Genomic DNA, 25,490 nt, shown 5'->3' on the forward strand with positions numbered 1-25,490 from the left:
TCGAAGGGTTCGTTTCCCACCTGCTGCTACCTTGGTTAAGAGCTCTGGTTCCTAGTGATGGCATCTTTCCTTTAAAACACATACATGTGTGTTGGCACGTTAAATTCTGGGAAGCTGAAGTTACTAGAATTGAAATCCCCAGTATGTGCCATCTTTGGGGGTGGGGAGGGCAACGCATATTCCTGAGTGTGACACTGTCACACCCATGTTGACCCTCTGTGTGCAGTGGCTCATTTTCAGGCAGTGCCCATCTGTCTTCCTGTAACCTGGTGGTGCAGATGAGGCTTAGGTGGTAGATAACCTGTCAAGGACGCGCGAGGATGGGCCAGGCCCATAGACGAGCTTTTTGGTTTCATTTTACTCTTTTCAAGACCCTGGCGGTGCTGGAACTCACTCTGCAGACAAGGCTGGCCCTGAACTCAAGGAGATCCACCTGCCTCTGCCTCTGCCTCCCGAGATCTGGAATTACAGGCGTGACCCACCACTGCCCGGCAGGCACATTTTTATTTTATTTTATCAGCACAGCATCTCTCGGCATAGCCCAGGCTGGTTGTAAACTCCTCTGCCTTAGCTACCTTAGCCTGCTGAGTGCCGGCCTTATGGGCTTCCACATCAGAGGCCGGTCCTCCCCTTTTATGTTCATCCCTGACCTTAAAAGTCTGTGCCTTAGCCACATTTCCATGCTGCCAGCCCTCCCAAACTCAGTACAGTGGCTCATAGAGAGGAGATCCAGACAGAAAAAGCATTTCCAAATGGAGCCCCGTCTCCCATTTCTTGAACTCCTCCCAGATTCCTGGCAAGGCCTTGTCACCCCCACCTGCTCTCGGCTATCATTTTTAATTTTGTGAACTGTCCTAGAACAGAAACCACCCTTTATCGTAACTAATACATTAACTGGTCGTGTGGAAGAGGGTGTCCTCAGGGGAATGGGTGTGGCACCCTTGCCTGTCCCACACACACCCCAGCTTCTCTGGAAGGCTTATCCCTAGTGAGCCTCGGGGTTCCCAGCACCCACAGAGCTGGATAAGGCCGGGGAGGGAAGCGCTAAGGCAGGGACCTCCTGCTGTTCACAGTCAGAGCTTGGCTGGGGTGAACACACCAGGTTACACAGTAGCTCATGCCTCCTCTGGGATACTGTGCTTTCGCAGTCCGCCAAGTGATCGCTACGTCGGTTTCTCCAAAGACTCAAAGCCAAGGATGGAATGGATGAACTTAGAGAGATTAAAAGACAAGATCGCCCCCGGGGGGGGGGGGGAGATTGTGTGGATGTTTGATAGTTGGCGACATAAGGGGCTTGTTAAATGTGGCATGTCTGGGGATGGGGCATAGTTCAAATGGTAGACGTTGGTCATCCCCAGCACGGCCCCACCCCTTAAAAATAAAAAGTCTGAGTCCACCGACCATTCTTTTCTTGAGCCTTAATGAATAAAACCAGGTTTGGAGAGGATGTGCCATTACCAGCAAAGAGCTAGGTCCCTTTGTGTGCTGCTGGCAGTAGACCAAAGTGGGGAGCCATGGTGCGGAACTGCCAGTGTTTGAGTATTTAATTTGATAACTTGTGCTGCCCCACCCTGCACAGCTCAGAACCACCAGGAAATATTCAGGTTTCTTTCAGGCGGGGTTTTCTCACTTTTAAGTCTAATGCATGACCCACTCGGGATAGGGGACCAGAGCTGATGTATTTCTGGTTATTGGTGACCAGCCGCGTTAGCATGGTGCAGTCCCGTGTCCCCCATGTAACTTCAGAATCTAGGAGCTGATTAGAGACCCAAGATTCAGGAAATGCCACGCCTGGAATGCCCAGTTCCATCTATCTGCAACCAACTCCCCCAAACTGGGTCTCTTTGTCTTCCCAAGCCCTAACCATCAGCACTTTGGGTGTCCTGAGGGCTACAAAGATGACAGGCACAGGGTATGGTTTGGAGATTCCAGGTTACAGGCCACTAGCTTGTAACCTATTGGGATTTAAACTTCTCTTGACCCACAGTGGAACAGATGAGAGGGGTCTTGCTGCCCCCAAATCCCTGAGCCTCGGAGTGTGCCCGACTGACTAGTCAGTGGGCTCTACAGGTTCTCAGTGTGACGTCTGCAAAGCTGGTCACAAGCTCCTGGCTCCATCTTCCCAAGGCTTCATCCCAGGAGACAAAAGCCAGGGAAGGCGCGACTCCCGTCCCTTCTTCACCTTGGTCTCAACCACACTAGGCATTCGGCTGACAAGGACACAGAGCAGACCTACCTGACCCTCCGTATTCCAGCAGAGCAGCAGGTGAAGTAGTGGTGAGCTATCCCCAAAGCAGGCGGCCTCAGGTCCTGAAGCCTGTTTCAGCGGTGGCTGCACGGCACACAGACACTGGATTATATTTGCTTGTGTTTGCATCATAACCACATTTTCCTAGCTCTGGCCAATCACAGCCACCCTGGGCCTGGGCTTGACTTACTCAAACCAGAGAGGAAAGCTTTATCTGCTCCTATTCAAAACAGCAAAACAAGAAGAGCAGACTTCTAAAGGCTTCTTTTAACTCCAGCCCCACGCCCAGGCCTATTGATTTTTTTTAAAGTGCACTGCCCATCAATAATTCAGCAAGGGAGGATATGAATTTGCCATATTGTAGATATGAATGTATTATGCTGACGACAGGAGACTGGCTAGAGCCTCCTACTGTGTGCCTGCGTGTCAGGACTGAGAGATGATTCTGGGCGATTCTGTGGCGTCAGGAAAGCTTTTGTTTCTTGGAGTCTTTCCGAGTCATCCTACTATGTGCCCGGAAGCCATGCTGAGTTGAATCTGGCTCCTGTTTGGCAGGGGCCTCCATTCCCCTGGGGCTTCAGTCTATACCCAGCAGTCGATAGCACAGCAAACACACGCTTGCTCAATACCTGGGGAGAGCCCGGCCAGAGAAGAGCCAATCAAGTCCAACCTCTGTGACCTTCATCAGTCCTGGGGCTTGTTCTGCTGGGTGCTATGATCTCATGACCAAGGAGGTCACACAGGAAGAACAGTATCACCGAGTGTCAAGTCAGCGGAAGGGAAGGAAGGCAGCTCCCATTCTGCACAGGTTTTTAAACCAGCCTTTATTAACAATTGTAATACAAATATTCCAAAAATATAAACAGACTCTTAATGGCATCCTACAGTTCAAGTTTTTGAATACAACAAATGTATCAAATCATGAAGCAAGGTGGTCAAGGATCCCACAGCCCGGTCACAGTGGAAAGCAGACCCCTCCCCTCCCAATGGCATCTTGGAGACAGGCAGATCCGGGGTGATTACAGGCAAGGAGAATCACCAGCTTCCGAGGCAGGGCAGTTCTGGGAGCTGACCCTGCACTAAAGGATGGGGCAGCTGGGCTGACCTGTGACCTCTTCTCCCCTGAATATGTATTTAACTAATGTTTTCTAGAAAGAGTGAGTGCCGGTATGGCTTAGCTGGAGTGCACACCTAACACGCACGAAGCCCTGGGTTGTCCCAGCACCTCATAAACCTGCAAGGTGATCACTCACACCTGTTACCCCAGCACCGGGAGGTGGAGGCAGGAGATCAGTTCAAGATCATTCTTGGCTTAATGGGAGTCCAAGCCCCTGCTTGGAGTTCATGAAACTGTGTGTGTGGGGGGACTAAACTATTTTTAAAAAAGGAACTGAAGAGTAGCTGTGGTTAAGTATCCCAAAGGGGAAACGGCTTACCGTTCTCACACTTAGCCAGGCTGACACACTGGATGCAGGACAGCACAAATGGGCCGCACTGCCAAGAGGCCTCTGAACAGGGCAGGGCACGGGCCTGCAAGGGACCTATTTCCCGGGAATGGTTGCTATGAGGGTCCCATGCTTAGTACAAAGCTTTTCTGAGCCACTGTTAACAGAGGGGTTATACAATTACACAAAAATCTTTGGGAGGCAGGAGGGAATGAGACAGGTCCCTAGTTAAATGAAGACAATTCACTCAACTTCCATTAGGGACCCTTGGGCCTACGGCGTCCCCTCTACAATGTGCAGAGTGGAAACCCTTACCTGGCCCTTTATCAACCTGGTCCTGTGTCCAAAGCTCCCCCTATAAGAGGGACAGGAACATCAGGCTTGTGATGAGAAGCCCAATCAGACACACACTGTGTCCCTGAAGAGGCACCTTAAAGAGCTGAACCTGGCAGGGGGCAGATTCCTGGCATGGCTTTGAGCGGATGTGGACACCTGGTCGGGTGGTCTACTGACTCCTGAAGACCAGTCTGCAGTCCAGGAGGCGCTGGCTCCTGTCCGTCTGGCCCTACTCTTCTCCCTAGCATCACCTGCTCCTACAACACGAACTAGCACGGGGATAGCAAGATGCAGCTGATAGATTCTGGTTAGTTTGGGAAGGAGTTGGTATGGCATCTCTGTAGCAGACTGCAGGTGGCAGGAGGGATTCTGTGGCAGACAGACCTAGAGAGCTGGGGTTTCATGGAGAAGCAACGGGGCTCCCATTAAGTCACACTGGGCTTTGGTCACAGGTAAAGCATGGAGAACCAAGAAGCCAGAAAGGGACCTTAAACTTCAATCAACTCTGAGGCTCTTATTGCTTAGTCAAGACCGCCCCTCAGAGTAGACTCGTGGGAAAACCCCTCCTGCTGTATTGGGATGCCAGTGAGCCCTGGGTCTGAAGCCACAACCACGTTCCTGTGGTCCTGCCTAGCACCGGGCGCCCTCAGCTCACCTTGGGAGGACCCTACAGACACCAGCAAATGATGCTGGGGAGGTGGCAAGTCTTTGTCACAGAAGTGAAAGAGAAGGAAGAAGTCTGCACAATGCGGGCCGACTGCCAGCCAGCTTCCACTCAGGACACCAAGCTCCACCTCCAGGCTTAATCAAACCTGAGGCAGGACCTAGCGTGTGGAAACTAGAAAATATTGTGACTCCTGAGTGGGAGGTGACCACACCTGAACCAACCCACAAATGCTGACCTGCCTCCAGGGGAAACAGAGATGGGGTAAGAACTCCTGCCCACCTCAGAGGGAGGGAGGAGAGTCCACCCAACCCTGGGCAGGACTCAGTTAAGGCAGTGATGCTGAGGTGGAGGCTCCTCAGGGGCCCCGTGTTCCCAATGACACCCTGGGGAATCTTCCACTCTGTGACTGACTTTTAAAGCATCAGGATTGAGAGCTCGGAGATGCCCAGAGTACAGGGCTGTGAGGACCTCACTCAGTCCTATTACCAGAAGCAGGAGGCATTTGGCAAATCAAGTAACAGCAACACCTACAACCTGGGAAAGCTGTTCCCCCAAGACCCTGGAGAGGAAGAGAAATAACCAAGAAGGATAAAGGCCAGAGCAGGCAAGAGTCAGCCAGGACACTGGGGACACTGGGGACACTGCGGACACTGGGAAGACACAAAGGGAGTGCAGCCCTCTCTCCCAGCCTTTGGAGCTAATGTCCCTGCATCAGCTAGCACAGAATCCCTGAAGAGCACTTTTGGGATCTACGAGCGAGGAGACAGACACCTTGCATTGAACATTAGCATTTTCCCTGTACCCCAGCACCTCCCACATGAACCTCAGGCCCAGGACTGTAGCTCGGCCGGATACAAACCATTCCACATTTATAAAGAGAATTTTAAGAGTTAAAAGAACAGAAATCAGTTATCTGTCCTCTTCCAGGGCAGAGAGAAGACCTCCTTTCCCACAGGAGTAGGAGTATGGCTTGGGAATGAGAAGCGGGCCTGGCACTGAGCCTGGTGGCACGGAAGTCCCCATAGCAGGGACTCTGCTGGAGCCAGGGACAGCCTGTGGGACACAGGACCTGGTGGGTCTGCGAGCATGCTCTCACCTTCCCAACATGTCTGCAGCTGCTGGCTAGGTTGCTATGTTTTCTGAAAGGCGTGTGCCCGGGCGTCTGAAAGCAGCCTCTGGCCTCTCCTTTCTCCTTGGCACAGGCCTTGTGATGCTGAGGAAAGGCCTTGGTTTGGCAAGGGAGCCTATGATAGTTTTTTTCATGGCTGTAAAGTCAGTAGCTCACAGGACAGCAGGAAGGGAGACAAAGGACCTAGGTGAGTCTTGATCTTTCAGCTTCTCCCCCTACTGGACACTGGGCACCCCGGACCATAGTTTATCTGACGGGCACACGCACGCACACACACCAGCACAGGGTGCAGAGCGAGCTTTGGGTCTTGGTCTGATTCCCTGCTCTGCGTGTGACCTGCCCTACAGCTTTTGTCCAGGACACCCTGGCTACTTGCAGACCCTGTCTGTCAGTTGATCACAAAGGCACAATGTAGCCAAGTCCCCTGTTGGGATGGCCATTTCTTGGAGCAGGAAGGCTAAGGGGCCCGCAGCTGCCCAAGGCTGGTGTAGACATCATCCGCTCCACTCAGCTCCTCGAAGACTGGAATCAGGTTCAGCAACTCTGTATCTGCCATGTCATCAAACCAGGACTGCACAGGCACCTGGGGCAGGAAACAGTGACATGATCTGACTTTTCCTTTCCTTCCCAGTGCCTGCGGAGGCTGCTGGGCCACACCTCCAGTCCCGGCCTGCAGCCACCCCCAGCCCGAGGCCTGATTCGGAGCACTCACTGCATTTTCTGGGTGGAAGATGTAAGATGCGGGGGAGTTGTCCAGGATGACCGTCTTCCTCAGGTCCCTTCCCAGGCGGCTGAGGTCCTTGACATAGCAGCCCTGGTGGAACACACAAGACTCCCGGAACAGGCGGGCCCGGAACACCCCACACCGGTCCAGGAGATCTGTCACAGGGTCAGCATACTGGAGGAAAAGAGAAGCTTTAGCCCAGGTGGGGTGCTGGGTCCCCGCTCGGTCGTTGCCACACCGTCCCCTGTTCCCTCCTCCCCTCGTGCAGTCAGGTACCTTGGCCAAGCTGGCAGTGAAGAGAACACATTCAAAGAGCTCCCCCATCCGTCTCAGGAACTCGTCAACATAAGGCCTCTTGAGCACATATACCTGGGGGAGCACAGGCTTGCTGGAGGAACCCCCGAGGCCGAGGACACTCACAGCCCCTGCCCCGACTGACAAGCAGGCCTAGGTGCCTGTGCTGAGACCCTGGGGCCTCTGCTGGCTCAGCAGGCCCAAGCCTAAGCTTCCAGGAAGGAAAGCACACTGCGACCCAGAACCATCTTCACCAGGTAGACCATCAGCTGCCTCCAGAAACAAGTAATCAAGGACAGGCCTCACGGTGGAAACAGCCTATCCTGGATTACTTGAATCCAGCCACAGCCTCCATAGCAGCTTTCTTTCCGTGTTGGGTTCCAGCAGGACAGCCAGTACAGGTCCCCATCCGCCAAGAAGCCGGTTCCTGTGGGCACCACCATCTTTGAGGACCTGCTTGCTCTTAAAGGTTCTTCAGCTAACCCACCCCAGCCTGTGATCTGCTGCTGCTTTCTCACTGCAGCCCACAAGCGCTCCTTAGGCCCACTTCCTTAAAGCAGCACACAGGGTGTGCCCACCCCATCCCTCCTAGCCCGGATTAGGCACCAACTGAGCAGAGCCCTCCCGGTTTAGCAGCAGATGCCCCCCATGCAGCCACAGACCGCTCGAGCTGTCAGCCCGCCACTCCTGCAGCCTCACAAACAAGCCCCTTCCTCAACAGTTCTTCACTGAGCACCGCTCCCCTCCTAGCCTTTCCTCTGAGCCACATGGCAGGCAGCCCTGATTCAGGCCTCCTTTGCCTGTGCCAGGGCCCCATACACCCTGTACATTCCTGTTTCAACCAGACTGCAGGGGACGATGGGTGGAGGGGAGTCACGGCTTCCCGGCTCTGTACAGAAAGTGTAAAGGGGCACAGGGCTCCGATGACAAACTCAGGAGTCTCCAAACAAGGATCATGCCTGCTAGGGTGTGTGCACCACCTCCCTGACCCTCAGGCCGACCAGCATGCCTCTGGGCACAGGGTCTCTCCCCAATGCCGCGTGGTCCTTACTTAACCCCAGGCAGCAAGGTGAGCATGGAGCACTTATGGAACCCAGTGTAAAAACCCAAAGGACAGGAGGTCAGAAGGGGGGACAGGAGAGGCCTGGGTCAGGGAAGACACAATATAGCAGCTCTTCACCAGAGGGCACAGGGAGGCCTCCAGGCAGAAACACTACTACCAAGGAACTAAGAAAATGGAACAAATCCTAATGTCCTGTATACAAAGCAAGGCTCACCCTGCCTAGTTGGCAGGGAAGGTGTCTAAGAAATGGACTGAGCACGCGCTCTTCCAGAGGACCTAGGTTTAATTCCCAGCACCCACTGGCAGCTCACAACTGTAACTCCAATTCCAGGGGGCCTGACACCCTCATCCAACAGACACACATGCAGGCAAAACACCAACACATATTTTAAAGAAGCCAAAGTGATGGCTAGTAATATTCTATGAAAATGTCAACAGGCTGCACACAGTGGTGCACGCCTTTAATTCTAGCATTCTGGAGGGAATGGCAGGTGCTCTGTGAGTTCCAAGTCAGCCAGAAGTAAATAAAGAAACCCTATCTTGGGTTGGAGAGATGGCTCAGCGGTTAAGAGCACTGACTGCTCTTCCCGAGGTCCTGAGTTCAAGTCCCAGCAACCACATGGTGGCTCACAGCCATCTGTAATGGGATCCAATGCCCTCTTTTGGTGTGTCTGAAGACAGCTACAGTGTACTCATATACATAAAATAAATAATTCTTAAAAAAACTATTAAAGAGAGAGACCCTATCTCAAAAAAACAAACAAAAAAAAAGCAACCAGTTCTTGCAAACAGTCTGATTACAGAGAGAAGGGAGTGTCGGCTAGAAGGAAGATATGGAGGATTTGGAGACAAACCACCAACAAAACCAGAGAGGCTGAAGATAACTAGGCCATGAGGAGATTTCCCTTTGAGGCTGGGTGCGGGCCAGCCGACAGCTCACCTGGTGCGTGGTCCCCTCAATCTCTACAGGCACTATGAAGTCAGCATTGTTGATTGGCTAGAAGGTAGAAGTGGACAGCATCAGCACACAGAAGCCCCGCCCCCGCCCGAGACAGCCCGCTAAGCAGTCCTTAGCTAGTACAGGGCAAGGCACCACACCCCTTCAGGTCCCTTCTCTTTCATCCACCCACCAAATTCTACCTCAGGTAGGTAAGTTTCAGGGCTTTTATTTTAAGACAGGGTCTTGCTACCTAATAATCCTGGCTGGCCTTCAGTCCATGCCCAAGAGCTGTGCACACACACATGCCCATGCCCAGCTCTTACTGTGCAACCCAGGTTATTCTGGAACTTGTGATTTCCCTGCCTCAGTTTCCCAAGCACTAGGATTGTGGAAGTCCCCTCTGCATCCAACTTAAGGCTTTCTTGAGTTAACACACATACCAGTCAGGAAGACCAGATATGCTGAAGCCAAATTTTCCATGGTACTTGAAGACAGACATGAGTTAGCTAGCTGTGGTGGTTGTGTGTGTGCACGCGTGCGTGTGTACACACACACACACACACACACGTGTCCTCTCTCATTTCCATGGTCATCTGCTCACCCTGCCGACCCTGCTGTGCAGCTGGCTCAGGCCCTAGAGAAGGGTGCCACGCTGACATACCTTAAAGGAACTGTGCACGAGGGTCTCATCCAGGTCAATGACCACGCATATCCTCCCTTGATCTTGCTCTGTCACCTCTGGGAGCAGGCAGGTCCCAGGGATCTAAAAGCAGAGCCAGGTCGCTGAGCTGTGCCCAACGGGAAGCAAGCCCAACTGCCCCTTCGCGGCACTAGGAAGAACCAAGCTGCCTGCAGACAGCCATCAGCCCAGCAAGGTCCGGCCTCAAGGCAGGGGACAGAGGCCTCAGACCATTTGGTGTCACTCCGGGATGGTAGGGAAGAGACGGCAGAGCCAGGAAGAGATGGGGTGTGCCCGCTCTGCAGCTTTGTAGGGCCCGGGCAATACTTAGCACAAAGGGTAGGGAGGTGCTCAGGACAGGAGAGCTGCCAGGCTGTCAGGGCCACAGGGACAGCCAGATTAGCGTACCTGATAGAACTGGTACTGCAGACACTGGAGCAGATCCGACTGTGGGACACAAAGGATGTGGTAAGTGCTAATTCATCAACTACAGCCGCCCTAGCCCTAACCAAAACACCGGTGTGCTCTCCAAGAACCCAGCCACCCCCCAGCTGGAAGACAAACATGGCCTTCCTCAGGAGCTGGTCAGGAGGGGAAGGCCCTCAGGGACTCAGGGACTCAGGTCTGAGCTCCTCTCTGCAGGGTTAACCTCTTGCTTAGTTCTTAAATTTGCTTCTTGCTAAAAACATGTTTCCTCTCACCCTCTGGGGCACACGTTGTACGAGGGAGTGTGGCAACACCGAGAACACTAGCAAAGCACACTAGGGGTGCCCAAGGATATGGAGGGAGACAGACTTCCAAAGGGACCACACTAACAATGTTGTGTCCTAATGTGAGTCTTGAAAACAAATTTAAAGTTCTAGAACTTATAAAAACCTAAGATGTTATTTAAGCATGCATCTTTCAAATACAGGCTAGCATTTCCCCATGGTAGTATGATTTTACATTCTGCTTTGGATTTAACAGTACAGACAGTATTTTACAAGTAGTTCACAGCAGCACAGTGACAAACTGCTAGTAGGGTCTTTGTTGCTGTTTTGTTTTGAAACAGGGTTTCACAACATAGCTCTGGCTGGCCTGACACTTGCTATGTAGCCCAAGGTGGCCTTAAACTCACAGGGATCTGCCTGCCTCCTGAGTGCTGGGATGCTGTCTGGGTTATCAGAGCATGGCGGTTTTAAGGCTCGGAAGGTGGTTCTGGACACAGGCTTCACAGCTAGATGTTTGCGTCCTATCCCCACCACTATCAACAAGCAGCATGCCGTCCACTCTCCACTTCTTCAAGGCACCTTTCCGGGGCCCTGGAATCCGCAGTGTCTGGACAGCCATCCCCACAGATGAGAAGTACCAAGGAGACAGACTACTAAGGGAAGAGAGTCAGGGCTGTGGGCCAGGGATCCTCACGACCCCGACCAGGCTGAGCATGCGCTGCGCGGCCTGCTACCTTAGCGATAGTGTTGGCCTCCTCCTTGTGTGTGAGCTCAGTGGAAGAGCTCGACTGGCCGACATGCTGGGTGTGAAAACAGCACAAGAGGGCCTTGAAGATGCTGCGGCCACGGGGCTTCTTAGGCGAGGACTTGGAGACAAGGCCTAGAGAAGGAAGGAAGGGCAGACAAAGCGTTAGCTGCAGGGACACCATCAGTCTCAGTCAGCAGTTCTACGCATCCATACGCTCTCAAGTCTAGGTTCCACAGGGGCACAGCACACACCTGCTGAACAGCCTCCTACAATGACACACACTGCAGATAGAGCATACACCTGCTATACAGCCACGCGTGCGTGTGTGTGTGTGTGTGTGTGTGTGTGCGCGCGCGCGCGCGTACATGTCTCCCTTGAATGAGGAGACAGTAATCCCCAATCTGGCTTGGGGAGACCTGAGTTGCACAGGATTTCTTCTTCCCGCCATGGCAGGTCGCAAGGGGATCTCGAGGTGGGCAGGTGTTCTGTGACCTGGTACCAGCACACCGCCCTCAGAATGAGCTGTGAGGCCGTAAGGTCCCGACAGCGAGAGCAACTCAGTCCCCTGTCAGTGGCGGCATGACTCAGCTCAATGTCAGCTTCCCTAGACCCCAGGTCAGCAGCCACAGGCCTGAGTCCAAGTTGCTTAAATCTCACAAGTTCTCCAAAATGGCTTGAGATGGCTGTGGATAAGGAAGCTGGCCACCAAGCCCGAGCGCCCAAAGTTCCATCCCTCATGGTGGGAAGAACTGTGTCCTTGTGTGTGCAGATAGGGGAGTGTGTGAGCACGAACACTCACGTGCACACACAGAGCTGAACACACACACACACACACACACACACACACACACACACACACAAAACCCCCACACCTCAGCTCCAGTCAGCTGACTGCATCTGAATCTGTGTTTCATTTTCACAGTCTGGCCATCTTCCTAATAATTCACCGCCCACCCTCCTCTCTAGCCCCACCCCAGGGCGCTGGCTGGAAAAGAGCTGAATTAAGACCCTAGGTCATGACAAAACGCAGCTTCCAGTCTGAGCCTGAAGCCTGTGGTCTCCAGAGTGCAGCTGCTCTGCTCACCTCGATTCTCTGGGCTTTGGAAATACAAAGCCCATTCTACAGGAAGCTCAGCAAGGCAGGCCCAGAGTGGCTGGGCTGAGAGCGAGCGAAGGCGTTAGTTACAGGACCCAGCAGCAAGGGGTTTCAGATCAGTGTTCTGCTATTACACAAGGAGCTGCTGCGAGGAGCCATGTGGCCAGGAGATGGCGCTGTACACCCAGTTATGGGATGGTCCCAGCTACAGGTCTTTTTTTTGGGGGGGGGGGTCTGCATGCTCCAGAGCTACATGAGAAACGGGCGGGTCCACTATAAAGCCCTGGACAAACTACCGTGCAGGCAAATAAGCGCCAGAGGGGCCATGTGAGGGAAGGGTAGGATGACCCCCCCACCCAGGGCTTCCCCTATGTTCTTCAGAGGGGAGGGGAAAACCCACACAGTAGTGGGGGGCCACCCATTGGCAACTCTTGCTCCCTCTGCCCTGTGGGAGGCCCCTTATTGGAGTAGATGATGGCAGAGCGAAAGCCACTGACTGGGCTGCCTGAGACCCTGAGGAAGAGGAGAGAAAACCGGAACAGTTCCCCAGGTCAAGGGACAGAAAAGGGCCTGCAGAGCAGCCAACAGCAGCCAGTGAGGTACCCACCCCTTGCCTGACAACGGGAGCCTTCCTAGTGTGTGGTTTCTTTCCCCTCTTGGGTTAGGCTTGGGATTACCTTTCATTTTGGTATGGCCACTGGGAACCTCTCTGAAAGTAACTGACTGAGCCTTCCCAGGAAATTGTCTGAAAATGTGGGCATCACTTTTTAAAAATGTGAAGTTAAAGGACACATTTTGATGTGAATCCTCTCCTGTATGTGGATTCCAAGGTTTAAAGTCGGTTGTCAGACTGCAGAACGGCAAGCGTTTTAGCCCCTGGACCATCCTGCGGCCCCCACTTCCACAGTCTTGGCTACAAGCGAAGAACCAAAATTTCTTTGGGCATTTTGTGGTGAGGTTTTTGCTGAGGAAATCTGCCAAAGCCTTCTCAAAGACCAAGTTCAAAGCTCAGTGGCGGTGGGCTAAGCTGTCTGTTCCTTAGAAAGGACCCTCCAGACTCTGGATCATCTCTTCAGAAACCCGGAGGAAGGGGCTGCTCCCCACCCCACCCGCTGGCCCACACCCAACTCTCCGTCCAGGGTGGACACAGAGACAAAGCCCCACGCCCAGAGCTGGAGCCTTTCCTTTGGTTTCTGTGTGCTTCGTGCACAAACCACAACTGGAGGCTCAACCCAGGCACAGGCTTTCTTAAAAGACCACACAACCCAGGCCTTTCCTCAAGAGAGGCCACATCGGAGTGTGCTCAGCGTCAGTCACAGTGACCAGCTCTGTGAAGATAAGTAATCCCAAAGCAGCTGGCTGGGGTCAGGGAGAGGCCTCGCCTGTCCTCTGCAGGAGGCTCAACAGTTCCCAGGCCAGGGCAGAAACCTTGAACTCTGTAGGGGTGAGGGGCTTCTCCAAGCATGGTGTTACCAACAGCCACTGTATCTCAGGAGATGGAAACCGCCCTGACCCTGAGCGCAAGCTCCCGAAGCAAACGCCCCGCTCCAGGACCATAAGCCGCCCCCCACCCTCAGGCCCCCTCACAGCAGCCTTTATGCAGATTGCTTTCCTTACTGTTTCAAACACTACTCCCGAGGGGCATCTGGGCTGGATTCAGCATCTCCCACATGGCTGCTTCCCTGCAGGGCCAACCACAGCCTCCCGATTACAGTCCACAGCCTTTGGCCTATGGGTGGCAGGTGCTAATCATTTTGCAAAGTGACTGCTTCCGGCCCTCTCAGGCCACTCCTGCAGAGCTAGGTCCGGTCTCATGCGACAGCCCCCAAGTGAGGGAAGGAAGGTGGTACTGCAGGAGCTGGGTGGCCACAGCCATGCTCACAGAACACAAGTGCCTCGCTGTCAGCGCCTCAGCCTCACTAACCCTCAGTCGAAGCTCATTTGTAGGCCCTGGCCCTCATCGGCGGGAGGGAAAGAACAGGCAGAGAGGCTAATCAGCCTGCTGGGGTCATCACTGGTGTGAGAGCAGAGTGAGAATCTGAACCCAGAGCCAAGGCTCGTGGGCATTCCCCAACAGTGTCTAGACAGCGCCACACACTGGTCTCTCTTTTTAAAATTAATTTATTTTATGTATGTGAGCACACTGTCTCTCTTCAGACAGAAAGGAAGAGGGTGTCAGATCCCATTACAGATGGTTGTGAGTAACCATGTGGGTGCTGGGACTTGAACTCAGGACCTCTGGAATAGCAATCAGAGCTGTCAGTCACTGAGCCAGCTCTGCAGCCCCCCACACTGGTCTCTCTACTCGACTCCCCTCCAGGAACAGCCTCACCCCACACCTCCTCCATATTCTTGGGCAGATGAGAGGCCCAGAAGGCAGCCAGGACGCGGCTGCAACTCCACCTCTCCCTTGAGCCTTCACAGGGATGGCTCCTTTAGTCAGCACTCTGCACTGCATCCCTGCTCCCCCTCCCCTGCCCTCACGGCTCCCCCAGGATTCTTTCCAAGGGTAGCTAAGTCTTCTTTTCCTGTCTGCTGAGAAGCACCTGCTCGCCTTGTCCCAAGCCTCTCAGTGTCCACCAGGCCAGTGAGGCAGCTCTAAGCAGAAGGGCTGGGGACTCAACACCAGCCGCCAACTCCCTCCCAACACCTCTGACACAAAGCTGCCAGGGTTCCAACCCAGGCACTATGGAGAGAGGCAGCCAGTGCGCTCTCCCTCCACGTGGTACTGTGTGGGCTGGAGCCCAGGCTCTGCTGGAGTCAGTCACGAAGCCTTAGTTTCCTCATCCAAAACTTGGGTTAATAGCAAGACCTCTCCAGATAAACAAAATGCATGAGTGAGATCCGGGGCAGCCTCTGGGACCTCATTTGTAGGCCTCAGGCAGATCACTAACTAGGATGGCATGGGTCTAATTCCAGAAGGGCAACAGGGAACTAGGGGCCTCCCTTCCTCGGGGTCAGCTGAGGGATGTGTGCCTGGGAGGACCCCCCCCCCCCACCTACTCCCATCCAAGCCTTTCATCCCAGTCTCACCACCCATGCAAACACCACCCTCTCCCCTAAGTACCAGCACAGCAGTGAACACAGCAGTGGAAACCTGGGCCTGTAAAACCATGTGCTTGCACACAGACAGATGTGCAAGATGACATTATTTTTAACCTTCTGAAGGTCAGGTCTAGTTGTCACAGTTGCCAACAACAGAGTTGTGTATCCCGGTAGAGGAACACCTCATAGGAAATCCGCACAGCGCCGGACAGGCGGAAGACAACTAACTCCTTGAGCTATGGATTTTCATAAGACCATTCACCCCCGTCACCGCCCCCCCCTTTCACCATCCCCACCCCTCCCATCCTACCACAGCAAAGGGCAGGGCTGCTCGCACTATAAAATGGCCTCTCTGAGCTGCCTCCCTCCCGTGCTATTGGAGGAAGGAGAGTATTTGGAGCATTTCCGGCCCTTCTTGGCCAGTTGCCTGGGCCCCCGAAGCCAAGACACATCTGATTGGGGCTCCCTGTGGAGAGGAGTCCCCCCCAGGTTGTCGGCAAGAGGCATCTGTGCCTTGGCTACGGACAGGCACTGAAGGGCCAGGTTGATGGAAGGGCTCCTTGGACGGTGAGTGGGCCAAGAGACAAGCGGTAGGAGAAGCCTCGACGGGCCCACAGCGGAGGACGGTGGGCCCCTCTGTCCACAGTGGCCAACTGGAAGCACTCTCCTCTGCTAACGAGGCAGGCAGGGCGAAACCGTGAATCCATCTGCATGGGCTGGGGTTTTTTTCCCCTATATTCTTTGTTTACATTCCAAATGATTTCCCCTTTCCCGGATCCCCCCTCCCCATATGTCCCATAAACCTTCTTCTCTCCATCCATTCTCCAATCACCTCCCTCCTTTTTCTCTGTCCTATGGGCTGGGTTTTTTAAGCAGTTTGCGTCACAGGATCTGGCTCGCACGGCACAGCTTAGGCCTCTGGTGGTCCCGCACTGACAGCGCCTCTGTTCCCCTGTTGGGCAGAGGCTCCTCTCCTCTCTGTGTCTTTGAGGCAGCCATCTCCATGTGACTCACACCAGCTTCAGACTCCTGCCTCAGCCTCAGGGGCAGGACTTAGGGATGGGTCAGTTATGCAGCCAGGCCTCACACCCTGCCCTGTCAGCCCTCTCAGGGTCTCGGACCTCGGTTCTGGGAACAAGGATTTCAGGCAGCTTCATGGCAGAAGGGGCCTCTGGCTTAATTACTGGTGAAGAAATACAGGCAGCTTCAAGATTTGAAAATAATGGCAATAAAAATGTAAAGGTGCGCGGCAGTGGGGTCTCCAGGGTCCGCAGGTGTGGAGCGGCAGGACTGGACCCCACCTTGCGGCATAGGCTGACAGAGCAGAGGGACACTGTGGGGTCCGGATACCAGCCATGTTGGCGCTCCCTCAGGAGGGGCTGAGCAGGTGGGGCTAAGGGAACCCCAGCAAACAGGACTGAGACTCCATCTTGATGGCCAGTCAGGGCTGGTCTGGCTTTCTGTCCCAACCTTTGGAACACCTGGGCTTCAGAAAACCAAGAGGATTCCAAGGAGAGGAGGCGGAGGCGCCCAGATGCCACCAGCTCCAAAGGCGGATCTCCACCAGCAAACAAACAAACAATTCTGGCTTTGCCACACATACCAAGTGCGGCAGGAGCCTCAGTTCTTCCATCTGTAAAATGGTAAAAGAAAGACCATCTCGAGAGTGAGGGTTTTAAGGGCTTTAGAGTCCTGGCCTGACACAGTTCCCTGTGGGCGGCTAGGCACCTGGCACAGGACACTTTCACACTCGAAAGTCAGCTCCACTCTCAGAATGCTCACACTATGACACCAACCGAGATGCCTTACTTCAGGAGGCCACACAGCACAACAGTGAGTGGGGACCTGCCCCCCTCAGGAGGCCACACAGCACAACAGTGAGTGGGGACCTGCCCCCCTCAGGGTCTGGCCAAGGTGCTCTGCTCACTTCCAAGCCCTCTGCTCCTCCTCACGCTCCTCTGTACTGGACCAGCCAATGACAGCAGCTTGTCAGCAATGAGGTTCCCACACAGGCCCAGGGCTCCACAGGCCAGGTGAGCTCCTCTATCTGGCAAAAGTGGGAAGACTTTCTATCTCCAAGGCTGCTCAGCCAAGCTTTGGTCACAGCCTTGTCCGTGGTGAGCACGGTGTGCGGTCTGTGACTCCTGGCTGGGACTTGGAGTGAGTGAGAACAATTTCTCCGTCCACTCACTCAAAGCTCTAGGCTCCTGGGAAGAGCCACAGGCTGCCTATGGAAAGTGACTCTGGACCCTGAGGGATCTTCTGCTCAGAGCTGAACAGGCAGTTGGCTCCTTTGACGAGCTTCCTGGCTCTTCTCCCAGGACACCTGTCAGAATCCTGGGGACATTTGGAGCACACATGTCCGGCCCACCTGCCGGCTCTGAGTCAGTGGGTCCCAGGTGTGCGGGTGGGGGAGGGGGCTGTATTTTTAGTAAGTGTCACAGGAGATTCTGATGTGTCGCCTTGGCTGGGAGCCAGAGAATTTTAACCAACCCCTTCCAGGATTACAAGGCAATTCCTCTGGAGCCCCAGAAGCCTCTCTCTCCAGCAGATGTGATGATGGGCCTGGGCTGGGCTGGGCTGAGTCTGGCCTGCCTCTCTGAGGCCACTTTTACTCCAAAAACAAAGACAAAGCAAGACCCTAGTCAAGAGCCCTGGGCCTGCTGCCCTTCTCTCAGCATCATGAAGGAAGGAGAGGCCTCCTCCTGCTGTGCAAACAGGGGAGGAGTGCTTTGTCCCTTTCCACAGATAGGTGTCACACAGCCTTTCTCTCACTGGCGTGGGAGCCATGTTTGCTCCCTGGGGACAGGGCAAGTGGCTTAGAGCAAATTTAACAGGATGGGCGTCTGTCAGGATTCTAAGAGACTGACAAAGAAACCTTCCCTTGATCCAGACTGAGCACAAGGCAGGGGAAGGAAGCCCAAGGTCGGCCTTGTCCTAGACATGATCACCAAGGATGGGGGGGATGCGTGTGTATAAAAGAATCAGACAGACAGACAGGGAAAAAAATGAGAATGTGTGTGTTTTTATGTTCAGGAAAGGAATGGTCAGGTTCCCTCAGATCAGGCTCAAGGCTAGCGGTAGCAAAGCTAACCAATAAGAAGAGAGCACACGCCAGACAGTGGTGGCGCACGCCTGTAATCCCAGCACTCTGGGAGGCAGAGGCAGGCGGATTTCTGAGTTCGAGGCCAGCCTGGTCCACAGAGTGAGTTCCAGGACAGCCAGGGCTACACAGAGAAACCCTGTCTCGAAAAAACCAAATCCAAAGAACCAAAAAAAAAAAAAAAGAGAGAGACAGAGAGAGCACACACTCCTGCCCGGAGCCCAGCTGTGAGAGGCTCCTGTGGAGTGAAGGGCTGGGTGCTACACTCACAGGGAACTTGTTCTTGGGGGTTCCATTTCAAAGAAGTCCACGTCCCCCTTCTAATCTCTACTAGTTTCTTCGTAAGATCTGCATGTGCCACGTTCTTCTGCATCCCAGCTGGCTACACACACAGGCTCAGAACACGTGGGAGCCGTAACCAACTAAACCCGTCCCCTTCCTCTTGGTCAGCTCAGCTTCAAACAGGATGAAAGCAGTCTCAAGGCTCTCACAGAGCTCGCCACTCAGTCCAAAGCCACCTCTCCACAAAGTCTCCCTTCTCCTTGTCATTAGATGACCTGGAACCTAATCTCATAGACCGAATGAAGAAGTGGCAGTCACTGTCACTACACAACTGCCAGTTCCCAGGACACCAAACTGCTTCTCTTAAGCTAGACATCAGAGACTCTCACGAGGCCCAGGGCTGTACGGCCTCCTCCTCCCCGCTGGAATGCCAGAGGCCCCGCGTAGGAAGGCTATGGAAGGCTCAGAGGCTTCCACACCAGTGTGGTGACTGGGGACACCTGTCCTCAGTAGTAAACCATCAGACAGCGTGTCCAGGGATGGAGGGGGGGACAGAGCGCCAGTCAAGGTGCATTTAGGAACCAGTGTGGAGCAACCAACACTGGAGGACAATAACAAACACTTAACAACTGTTGCCTTCACAACTGCTGATCACACAACTTTCCAACCCACGATGGAAATAAAAGACAACACTCCACGCTTCCTCAAAGCTGAGGGGGCGCTCTGCACAACTACATATGTCAGTAAGTGCACGTGTGTACACTTGTACAAAGCCCACTGATGTGCACATGTTCTCTCCCATGCATGTACACACACAGCCTACTTATGTGCACATGTTCTCTCCCATGCATGTACACACAGCCCACTGATGTGCACGTTCTCTCCCATGCATGTACACACACACAGCCCACTGATGTGCACATGTTCTCTCCCATGTATTGTACACACACACAGCCCACTGATGTGCACATGTTCTCTCCCATGCATGTACACACACAGCCCACTGATGTGCACATGTTCTCTCCCATGTATGTACACACATACAGCCTACTTATGTGCACATGTTCTCTCCCATGCATGTACACACACAGCCCACTGATGTGCACATGCTCTCTCCCATGCATGTACACACACAAAGCCTACTTATGTGCACATGTTCTTTCCCATGCATGTACACACATACAGCCTACTTATGTGCACATGTTCTTTCCCATGCATGTACACACACAGCCCACTGATGATCACATGTTCTCTCCCATGCATGTACACACACACTTAGGTGCACATGTTCTCTCCCATGTTTACAGCATCTCATACGTCTCACGTCCTGTTGTTAGAAGTGCCCCTCTAGTGTCCCCTTCTTAGAATATCTCATTAAAAGACTGACCGGAGAGGCCTCCAAAGCCAGCTGCCACCCTGTTTAAGCTCCCACTTTTTCTGGCTGGGGAGCCTCCCTAATCACCTCTCTCTCAGGTATGGCTTCTCCAAGGCAGCCGTGAGGCCTTGGACCCTGCACACTTACTGACTGTGGAGAGTGAAAGCTCTACCCCAGGGCTCTCGGTGTGGAGCAACACTGGCTAACATGGTCTCAGCGGCCACTCAGTCTGATCCCAAGATAGGGGATAAATCCAGAGGGAGCAGGACTGAGTCTGTCAGCTCCCACCTGTGCAGGCTGGCTCAGGAGGGCCCTACCCACCAACAAAACGCCTTTCAAAGCTTTTCCTGTTAAAGGCTTAGCTGCAGCTACGGGGATCTTGGACTCTCAAGGGAAAAGGGTAAGGTTTCTCCCTTCTGTGGAGAGCAAGAAAAACTTATCACTGAGGGGCTGGGGAGATGGCTCAGAAGTTTAGAGCACTGGCTGCTCTTCCAGAGGACCTGAGTGCAATCCCCAGACGCCATGGTGGCCCACAATCTGACTCCAGTTTCAGAGAACCAGATGCTCTCTTCTGACCTCTGTGGAAACCAGGCACCCACACGGTGCAGACACACATGGAGACACCCACACGGTGCAGACACACATGGAGACACCCACACAGTGCAGACACACATGGAGACACCCACACGGTGCAGACACACATGGAGGCACCCACACGGTGCAGACACACATGGAGACACCCACATGGTGCAGACACACATGGAGGCACCCACACGGTGCAGACACGCGTGGAGGCACCCACACGGTGCAGACACACATGGAGACACCCACACGGTGCAGACACACATGGAGACACCCATGCAGTGTAGACACACATGGAGGCACCCACACGGTGCAAACACACATGGAGACACCCACACGGTGCAGACACACATGGAGACACCCATGCAGTGTAGACACACATGGAGGCACCCACACGGTGCAGACATACATGGAGACACCCACACGGTGCAGACACACATGGAGACACCCACACGGTGCAGACACACATGGAGGCACCCGCACGGTGCAGACACACATGGAGGCACCCATGTAGTGTAGACACACATGAAGGCATCCATGCAGTGCAGACACACATGGAGATACCCACACGGTGCAGACACACATGGAGGCACCCATGTAGGGCAGACACACATGGAGCCACCCACACGGTACAGACACACATGGAGGCATCCACACGGTGCAGACACACATGGAGGCACCCACACGGTGCAGACACACATGGAGGCACCCACACGGTGCAGACACACATGGAGACACCCACACGGTGCAGACACACATGGAGGCACCCGCACGGTACAGACACACATGGAGGCACCCATGTGGTGCAGACACACATGGAGACACCCGCACAGTGCAGACACACATGGAGGCACCCATGTAGTGCAGACACACATGGAGGCACCCATGTAGTGCAGGCACACATGGAGGCACCCGCACGGTGCAGGCACACATGGAGGCACCCATGTAGTGCAGACACACATGGAGGCACCCGCACGGTGCAGACACACATGGAGGCAAAAGACCCATACACATAAGACATAAATCTAACAAACCATTGTGTTCTTAGTGACAGCACTCTCCAAGAAGAATCCTCAGTGTAACTAGACATCAGACCCCGCCCAGTTCCAGCTGTGAGATGATTAGTCATTCTTCCGAGAGTAGGCTTCTGATGGTTCCCACAACAGATCCTTTCTGCCTACCCCAGTCCTGCCAGGCTAGTGGAGGCCCCGCCCACCTCACTTTGGGCTGCCTTGTTTCCTTTGCTTTCCCCAGCCAAAGGCAGAACTGGCCACAGCCTCCCAGGAACTGGGTGGCACCCTTACACCAGGCCACAGAAGTACCCACTCCTGCCAAACGGACTTATTTTTGATGTGATACACACACGACCAGCTTCTCGACTACCAGAGGGCCATCTCCCATCTGCCTGGAAAGGTGATCTGATTTTGCTGCTTATATCATCAATGAGACAGCCGCACCTCTGTTCTACCTCCTTGACTGTAGTTACTCTTGAGTCATTAACACGCCAGGCAGCCTTAACACTCAAGAGAACAGAATCCTAAAAATAAATAAACAGTCAAAATAAAAAAGCTGCCCTGGTAAACAACTTCACTGAGAAAACACGCAAGCTACAGGCAACCTGTTTCTTTCCAGAAATCAACTCATTAACTGCTTCACACTGACAGGAGTTGGGATGGGAGTCGGGGAGAGGAGACGGACAGGGATTCCTAACCCAGTGGTAAGATGCAGGTTCTGGGTGCCCAGCAGTTCAGCAGCAAGCACGCCTTCCCCCTCGGAATGCAGCTCGACTGACAAGGGGAGGGGGAAGGGACGGAGAGGCTGCAGGCTGGAGAATTCAGATTCCTCCAGGGAGAAATGTGAAGGACAAACTACACACACACAAAGAAAACAAAAATGTATCTCCAAGAGAGCAAGCAGCACCAGCAACCTGACCCAGTCAGGAAGCCAGCTGCCCGGCGCTCTGCCGCCTGTCACTCATCCTGCGGGATGAAACTTCAACTCTGATTTTCTCAGTGCAGCTACAGCACAGTCCAGATTCTCCTTACCCCGCGGTGGCCCCGCCACCCTCAGGACACCTAGGAGACCCTGCAGAGGAGCCCAGGCGGGAAAGAGGCACACGCGTTCCTGGCTTCTTGTCACTGCCCCCTCCCCTCTTACGTCCTTGCACATCCAGATTCTTCACCTGAAGCCTGGGTCCTTTCCCTGGGACGAGGCTGCGGAGGGAACTGATAAACACAGGCAGCCTTCCTCAGCACTGCTGCGGGGATCTCACAGCTGGGTCAGTGATGCAGTCAGAACAGGGGCCTGGCAAGGAGGAGGGGCAGGCAGGGCCTGGCTCTCCTCAGCCCAGGCTGCTTCAGAAAGCCAAGAAACACGCACGGCTCCCCTTCCCCCATCCTAACAAGGAATTCCAGAGAGCCTGGGACACCAGCCCAGCTGCTCTGCCCCTAGGCTAGGCAAGTTGGGTAGACTCCTTGGGAAGTGAACCCCAGGAAAAAGTGACCGGCTACTTAGTACCAGTAAGGGATGAGGACCTACACCCAGGCCCCACAGCTGGCCTCCTTCCAGGCTCTAGGCCTCAGTGTACTCAATTGTGGCACGGGCCTTTTATGCCCCGCTGGAATAGAGAAAGGGCTGCGACGCCTGAGCTCTGGTTCCAAGAGTGTGCTTGTCACTCAGCTTCTGAGCCAAGTCGTCACAGTCCTGGGAGTTCTCTAGAAAAAAAGGGGAGGGGGCAACACTAGTCCTTACTCTGGGAGGAAATCCCTACCCAGCTATCTTGAACACAATGCTCAAGGACAGATGAACATAGGGGTGAGGGAAGTTTCAGGGGACCCCACTGTGATCAAACCGAGCAATCCCATCTTCCCAGACCCAATCTCTTCCCCACCCCCGTGGGAGGCCGAGGCCTCCGCTCCGCTCCCCAAGCACACCCCAGAAAGGGCCTGCGGACGCCCGTCTGCTCCAATCCGACCCCCACAATCAGGCGGAGAGGGGATCCGGGAGCCTCTGTCCACAGACAAACTCGCACTTTATAGCTGCGCGATTCAGAAGCACGCTGGGTCTGAAGCCATCCGGCGAATTATGTAACCAGGGACACCGCTCCCGGGCTAAACAAACGCGGCTGTGTGCGTGTGTGTGTGTGTGTGCACAGCGGCGGCCCCGGGGGAGCGCACGGGGCAGGGAGGGGCTCCGGCCGGGCCTCGGGTCCGGCTCGTTGGCTCCACCGAACCGCGAGAGTCCCGCGCCCAGCGGTGACCGCGGCCCTCCCTCCCCCTCCCCCACCGCCGCCCCCGCCTCGGGCCGGTGAACTTCGTCCCGAGTCCCCGCGCGCCGCCACGGCCGATCCTCGCCGGGGCATCCCGGTCCTGCATGAGAACTCCTCCGGTCCCGGCGGCGTTCCAGCTCGGGACCCCTCGTGCCCTCCCCTCGGCCCCCGGGGACAAGCGCGCAGCGGTGGGGAGGGGGGAGGAGTGTCCGCACCATCTCCGCGGCCCCGGTGGGGGCGGCGCGGGTGGCCTGGGCGCCGCGCGCCCCCCGGAGTCTCTGCCTGGCCCCCCGGGGGGAGGGGTGGCCCGCCGGGTGACAGCTGCGCGGATGACACCCTCCCGCCGGGCGCTGGCAGTCCGGGCCTCGCTCAGCCCCCACTGGGGTCCGAGAGCCGACGGGAGAGCGAGGACCGACGGACCCGGGGTCCCGCCGGATCCTCCGCCCCCCTCCCCGCTCGGGGGCGACGCAAAGTTTTTGGGAAGTTGCGCCCCTACCTTGCTTGGTGAGCACCAGGGCGTCTTCCCTCCGCGCCTGGGTGATGATGGAGCCGTGTTCCATCTAACAATCCCGCGGGCCCGGGCTGGCTGGGCGGGAGGACGCGCGGGCGGGCGCGCAGGCGGGCTGGGCTGGGGGGCCTGGGCGGGGGCCCGTCGGGCTCCGGCTCCCGAGACTCCGACTCCCGCAGCTGTTCACATCCCCCCCTCGCGTTTCCTCCCCGGGCCGGGAAGGGAGGCGGCCTGCACAGAGGGCGGGCGGCCCAGGCGGTGGTTCCCCCGGTGCCCCCAGCCCCGATCCCCCGGTGGCAGCTCCGGGCTCCTCAGTTTGGGTCCAACATGGAGAATCCGGAGCGAAAACAAGAGGAGGAAATGGGACACGGGGCGGTTTCCAGGCTCCCCCCTCCCCTCCGTACTCCAGATAAACAACCCGCGGCTGCAGCGCCCACCCCCGCGCTCCTCCCAGATCTTGGACCCGCCTCCCCACTGCCTGCCGGCGCGTCCCGCTCCGGGCCAGCGTCCTAGGCTCCGGGACCCTCCACCGGCGAGCGGCAGGGGCTGCAGACCTTGCGGAGGTTTGGTATTTTCTTACAGAAAAAAAAGAAAAAAAAAAAAAAAAGCGAATCCCCGAGGGGGGTGGGGTGGCGGGCGGGCAGGCTGGCAGGGGAGACTTGAAACCGCTCCGGCACTCTGATTGGCCCTCTTGTAGAAAGGGGGCGTGGCCCCTCCTTACTATGCGGTGCAAGGACCCAACAACATTCCAGTCGCCATGGCCACGCCCCCGGGCCACTCCCCTCTTGCTGGGCTGCGGCCTCCTGGTCCTCTCGGCCACACCCCCCTCCCAACTACTTAAAAGGCCACTCCAACGCTCCGGTTTCCGTGCTCGATTCTGGGGTGTTTGTGTTTCCGACGCTATACTCGATCCGCCCTACGAAACATGGGAAAATGGAGAAGGCAAATTGGGCTGAGGCAGTTACGGTATTTCCTGCTTAGAATCCAGTGCCTTATATAAGAATACCGCTAATATATACCTGGGAAGGAGTGTGTAGGGGCGGAACTCCGGAGTGTGAGGAATGGCGCTGACCTCGGGACTGGGCGACCACGCTAACTTGACACCTTATGTGTGAGGCCACCGTAGGTGCCAGCCTCTCCCACTTAGGCATGTATTTCCATCCTAGCCCAGCTCCCCACCACCTCCTCATGGTTCCATCCTCAGTCGGTGGAGGATAAAGGTGCCTAGTGGACCCAGAGAACCCTCCC

At 55.2% G+C, this 25,490-nt stretch overlaps 1 protein-coding gene across 1 annotated transcript; it reads right to left on the reverse strand.

The window, feature by feature from the left end:
• Nucleotides 1-3,055: 3,055 nt before the first annotated feature.
• Ctdsp2 (CTD small phosphatase 2) lies at nt 3,056-24,622 on the reverse strand. The gene is made up of 8 exons (XM_052164988.1): nt 24,231-24,622; nt 10,970-11,115; nt 9,934-9,972; nt 9,508-9,609; nt 8,847-8,903; nt 6,826-6,918; nt 6,538-6,723; nt 3,056-6,408 (listed from the first exon to the last, which is right to left on the reverse strand). Exons 1-8 carry the CDS (start codon nt 24,292-24,294, stop codon nt 6,283-6,285), a joined length of 813 nt encoding a protein of 270 aa, XP_052020948.1. The 5' UTR covers nt 24,295-24,622; the 3' UTR covers nt 3,056-6,282.
• Between the last annotated feature and the right edge of the window lie 868 nt (nt 24,623-25,490).

Source organism: Apodemus sylvaticus, chromosome 20 (assembly GCF_947179515.1).
Source record: "Apodemus sylvaticus chromosome 20, mApoSyl1.1, whole genome shotgun sequence".
Taxonomy (NCBI): domain Eukaryota; kingdom Metazoa; phylum Chordata; class Mammalia; order Rodentia; family Muridae; genus Apodemus; species Apodemus sylvaticus.